General features: G+C 40.9%; 1 protein-coding gene across 2 annotated transcripts in view; it reads right to left on the reverse strand.

The window, feature by feature from the left end:
* Positions 1-5,779, reverse strand: part of stim1a (stromal interaction molecule 1a) — a 46,677-nt gene extending 40,898 nt beyond the window's left edge. For both annotated transcript variants that reach the window (XM_064985277.1, XM_064985276.1), the window contains exons 1-2: positions 5,202-5,779; positions 4,486-4,612 (exon numbers count right to left, since the gene is read on the reverse strand). In XM_064985277.1, the coding sequence (XP_064841349.1) occupies positions 4,486-4,597 (112 nt within the window). In that variant the 5' untranslated portion in view covers positions 4,598-4,612; positions 5,202-5,779. The remainder of the gene's footprint in view (positions 1-4,485; positions 4,613-5,201) is intronic.
* Between the last annotated feature and the right edge of the window lie 221 nt (positions 5,780-6,000).

Raw genomic sequence — 6,000 nt, forward strand, 5'->3', positions numbered from 1 at the left:
ACTCGTGGCTATCGACCTGTAACACACCACAGCTTATGGGTAGGTCAACAGCCAAAACTCTGTCCACCTTGAAACCATCCCCAGCCATTTGTTCAAATCCCCATAGTAACCCGGGAGCGTTGCTGCTCACAGCAGAAAAGCATAGGGATGCTAAATTTAGCTGAGCGTTAACTAAACCTAGCAAGAGGCTATTTATAACCAGGCTGTGTCCAGCTGTATGGTTACATTGGAGAATGGTGGGGAGGGTCGGAGTTTGCTTTCTTTTCAACAGTGTAAGCAGAGTGTTGCCTACACGCAATGTGACAAGGGTGCTGATATGTCATCAATCCCAGTGCAACATGTGTGTAGGGAAGTAGAGTTCTCGTGAGGGAAAAGGCAATGACCAGGGGGAACTATGAGGGCAAAACATACAAATCATGATTTACTAGGCTGACGTCATTTTCCTTTCCATAGCCTACTAGAAGGCCTATTAAACTAAGTGTCCTTTAATATAGAGCACATGGAAAAATTCTATACAAATTTGATTCTATACATGACTTGTGAAAGTGCAAAAAATGTCCCTCGTCATGTTTTTCCGACTACTAGAAAGATTTTTACGCACTTAACCTCAACATTTCTTCAAGTTTTAAACCTCATTCTAAAGGACAAGTTATGTTTTTGCTTTGAGAAATAATAATCTTCAGAAATAACTCATGTGAATAGTGATTTAGTCCGTCCCTCATTAAAGGTCAACCATGTAACTTGAACTGAACTCTTGTTTTAATATGGTGAAACAAGGCCTATTCCTTTTTAAATTATTTTTCAAAAGAAACAATGAACATCTAATAGACAAATAACAGTGTTATTTGAACTGGTTCTACTCTTTCTCCATTTTCTGGTGGAAAACAACTTGTAGAGCATGACACATAAACCATGTTACCAAAAACAAGTCAGTTGTTTGAATGTTGTATAAAATGGTGTTACATGCTGGGAGTATCTCTGGGTGTAGTCATGGTTATGAAACTGTTGTGTTGCATCTAAGCCTGCCTGGCCTGCAGTCCCCCCCCCCCTCTCCTGCGGGATTAAAACCCCTCAGCAGATCACAGATAAGGCCTTGCTTCAAGTCACAGGAAAGCCCTGTTTGGCCTGAGCTGCTGTCTGCAGACATTCTGGGCTGTGTGCTTACCAGATAGATCAAAGCTAAGAGTCTGCTAAATATTCCTGCTTGTATGACTGTGGGTTATCCTGCCCAGAAACCAGCCCAAAACAGAAATGAAATAGAGCATGGCCTAGATTAGTACAATGTCTTCAGTTCTCACTAAAAAACGTGATATCAGGTTGATTCCTGTGTGGTGCAATCTATCATGAGGAAGCACACAACAAGTGTGCATGTGTGTGTTTATTTCCAGCTTGCTCTCCCATTTGCTGCACAAGGCAACTCGTAGTATTACAATACTAGGCATTGGGCAAGACCTACCCCGATTGGCCCATGCAGAGTGCAACTTATAGGCATGAATCAGCACAGCACAAGGCAGGCAGGGGCTTCTCTGGCATGAAATACTGCTGCAGATTTATTTATGACAAAGACTTAATTAAGGCAGCAAGGGCTGAACAGAAAATGGCAACAAAGCCAGAAAAGTGAAGCTGTGGAATTGCACTCTATCAAGCAGCCAAGCTGTAGGCAACTACGGAAAATGTGTCAATTGTTAAACTTGTTTGGAACCACAAAAGTCACCATACCCGACCAGTCAAGATCTAGAGCCAGTCAGCCAGAGGCCATGACAGTTGGCCATTGTGGAATCAATTCTATAATACTCAGGCATATCAACAACAACCACCACCACCACCACCACCACAGCTGACACATCCTCACCTAAAGACTCATACATTCCCCATTGTGTATGTGCCTGTTCATGTTTATTTGTTAAAGTGCCCAGTTTTGCAGTCATTTTTCACATCCTGCCAGTCAAACGCATATTCTGCTACAGTTGTGTGTAATGTGGGGAATGTGTCAAGTCAGGATTGGCTAAAAAGATAATTGTAGCCACTCCCACCTATTTAAGTTGATTGAATACAGGTATATGTGGTTATGAGAGGCAGTGAGAGTAGTTGAACGCAAGAATAGAGAACATGTTATGCTCTTCCCTTTTCATCCTGATTTTAACCATGGATGTATACAACAATCTATTTTTCAAATAAATGCTCAATTTTGGAGTAAAACTGTTCCTGACTTCAAGAAGCCTTTCTGTGCAGGAGGGAACGGCCAACTTGGTTACACACCCTCCCACTCTACTGGGAACTCCAACAAGAAAAGACATCATGAATAAAAGTGTATGTAGGCTACAACCAGCTGCTAATCCATCAACTGATGTTCTGTCAGGTTGTCCATAGCTGCTTGTTAAGACATGTTAACATTCTGACTGTAAATCCTTCTCTTCAACACATACAGGCAGCAGCATATGCCACAAAAATGTGCCACTGCACTGCAGCAGAAAGTGGGGTGGAGCATTTCTGATCAAAAGCAGTATTTCCTCTGCAATAACGAGGCTCTACAGCTGCAATGGAAGGCAGCGAATCTCAAACATCTATAGTGGCAGCTTGACTCTAAAGTCACACCCCTATTGGTCCCCAATCCAGGTGCAATGAGTAACCTATCTGAGCAATCTTGTGCCAGCATACAGCCTTTAGCAAACCGAGTAACCGAAGCTAATAGACCTACTACCTAGACAATAACAATGCAGCTCTAAATGAAAGCCTCCTGGCTAATATAGCTCCAGATAACCAAATAACAAACCCTTTTCAGGTCAACCTGTTCTTCAATTCAACAATCTAACAGCATAAATCCTGCTGGGGACTCCAAATCAACCCACGCAAGTCAGTGTGCTGGACACAGCGAGCCTACGAGATAAAAGGTTAAGTCTAAAACCCAAGGGTGTGGTGGTGCTGGTTGAAAAGTAACTTTTGGGGCTGTTCTCTGTGCATTTGAAAATACCAGTGTCTACATTCCAGAACTGCAGCCCAGGACTTCAGCAAACACTTCTATATTGAAAAAATAATGATTTTTATCATCACCTGCAGCTCTCACACACACACACTCTTCCTCATTTGGTTAGCAAACAAGATGGATATTACATATTTACATACGAGACTACCTTTTCAAAGAGGTTTAAGTTATCTAACCCTGTGTTTTCGCTTGTAGAAGACTAAACACACACTTGCCCTCTGCACCACTCCACTTCACTGGTGTAATGACTGCTTCCATCCTGACTCCAGGATGCCCAACCAGGATTACTGTAGCTGGCAGTAGTCTGCAGTAGTCAACCCTCTCCAGGCCCAGAGTCTCTTCATCACACAAATGCCACAAGCTAGTTAAACTGTTTCTGAGCACAGACAATAGCCTATACATTATATATGTGGGTAGCTAGGCCACATTCACTCAATGTCTCACCACCAACAGGTCCAGCAGACCACTACAACAGTCTTCAATGTTTTACCACAAATACAATCTTTATTGGAGATGGGTGACTGATAGCCAACATGTATCACCTCATGACTGGGCCTGTCCAATTCAGCTGAAGCCTTTACACAGTCTGGCCTCATTGCATGACGTCAAATCAAAAAACCTCTCAAGTAGAGGCACAATTACTGTAAGTGGTATAGAATAGGCTAACTTTCATGGCAGAGAGTAGTCTTTTAAGCTATTGTTATTCATTTCTAAATGACTCCATTTTTTAAGAATAGGCCTACAATAGTTAGGGGCCCCTTGGACAGGAAGCATAGCACTACATGATAAACTACAAATGCCACAAGTTCAACATCAACACTGTTCATGTGCAATCATAGGAGCCCTGTATAAACAGTGCTGATAAAATGATGGGCAGGCACCCAGTTCACCCACAGCTGTATAAATATGATATGACTTATTATACATACCCACCCTAACTGGAACAAGAGGAGACTGGTCTCAAACTAACAATGAATAGGCCAGGTCTAGCATACTACTGTAGCCGACGTGAGGCTTAGACACCTATGATGTTCCTTATATTTTGTTCCTTACATTTTGTTCCTTACAAGTCCCAAACATCTTCAGTGTCACAATGTTTAGTTTACATAACTTATGACAATAGTGTCACACATTCCGTTTTGGAATTATATTGAATGCTGTGGCAAAACTAGTGACGATAAGTAAAAATACATTTTGACTGACTTGTCAAATAGACAAGAAAAAAAACACTACCAAGATACCAGACTCCCTGACTTGACTGTGTGCCATGATCACCCGAGGACAGAGCTTAATGGAGAATGCACACCCTAACTATTCTCAGCATGGCTGCATTTAGAGCTGGCACAATTTCTATATTCAAAAAAACTGGCACTGGAGATTCTAGTGCACTGATAATGCAACAAAAGTTTACAAGTGACCAATTTTGTGTATGGAGTATTGTATGAACACACACTTGCAGGCGTGTCATAATGTTTGGACATTTCTCAATGATATTTACATACCTGACACACCATTATCAATATGATGGTGGTCTGAGCTGGCTTGGACCCTCCAACTTTCGCTCAGGAGGCATAAGCATACAATCCACAAGGTCAACGATTTGTTGAAATCCATAATGGAGGAGGTTTGCTTTGGAAGAGGGTGGAGAAGAAATGTTTTAGTGACATCTCACATGAATGTATAACGTTAGATACTGTACTAGCCTAGTGATTAAACTATGACTGAACTTCAGATTTCAAACCAATGACTTAAATTATTATTACAATCTAAAATAACTAACAAAAAATTGTAAAATAAGATCTCATCGGAAACTTTACAAGCAAACTATCATCGGACAAGGAGGATTGGTAGCCCATATCTGGGACATTAACTTGGCTAGTTACTCAGTATAGAAGTCACATAGGCAGGTAGAGCCTGTACTACAGCCCCTAACAAAAATCAGTGGTTGACTCATGCTTAACATTATCATGACCATAATACTACTAGCAAACAATTAACATGTTTAGCTATTTCAATAAAAGCATTACAAGACAATATTAGCTGGATATGGTTCACAAGCAATCATAGCTAACGCGTTAACAGCTAATTAACAATAACAAATGGCTGGCTAACCAACCTTATCAAAACATAAGTGAGTTTGACAGCCAGGCCTGAATAGCGTTCATAATCGGGTCAGTTGTTCCATGATTTTCTAGGTAGGCATGAAATTGTAGTTTACCTTTCAATACTTTTGCATTTGATGCTCTTATTACAACTCTCGTGGTTACAGTAGAATCAAAGGCACGTCATCAATCGTAGGTCCAAACTGCAAAGAGAAACCCCTCTGTACTCCATGAATAAAGAACTAAATTAGCTGGCTAGCTGCATATGACAAATGATTTTCCGCTCTGTTTAGCCCGCTAATAGCAATCCAAGGCAAGGGCCGAGGAGGTCGAATAACACAGACACTAGGATAAAGATAACTAAGTAACGTAATGGTCTTCCCGTCTTCAGCTAGCTCACCAACCCACTAGTACAGCAGACTTCAGATCATTGTCAGCAGCTAATCATAGCACACGAGCTATACACAATGACAGACCGCGAGCCAAGCCGCCCTCTTACGTCAATTTACTGGATAAAATACACTCGAGTAAAGAAAAAAGTACTTATGATTGATTCAAACACAGAGCGATTGTCATCCACGAACTACATGTCTGCTACAGCTGGTTTCCCCCCCCCGCCCCACACTCAAAAAAGCTTAAACTCCTGGCTTTGGAGCTGACTCGTTCAATTCTCTGGACTTGGTTGCTTCACCTGTGAATCAAGTAATTTTGGTGAATCACTTCCTGTCACGTGTTTTTAGTAATCCTTCACAATAAGAGTTCTGCCCTGTCAATGGTGTAATCGAATTGTGAAGGTAGAAATATACATTTATATATATATATACACAATATACAATTTACATTGACACCCCTTTTTACTTATGTAATGCATATATATATATATATATATATATATATATATATATATATATATAT

The sequence above is a fragment of the Oncorhynchus masou genome, chromosome 13, assembly GCF_036934945.1.
Source record: "Oncorhynchus masou masou isolate Uvic2021 chromosome 13, UVic_Omas_1.1, whole genome shotgun sequence".
Classification (NCBI taxonomy): Eukaryota; Metazoa; Chordata; class Actinopteri; order Salmoniformes; family Salmonidae; genus Oncorhynchus; species Oncorhynchus masou.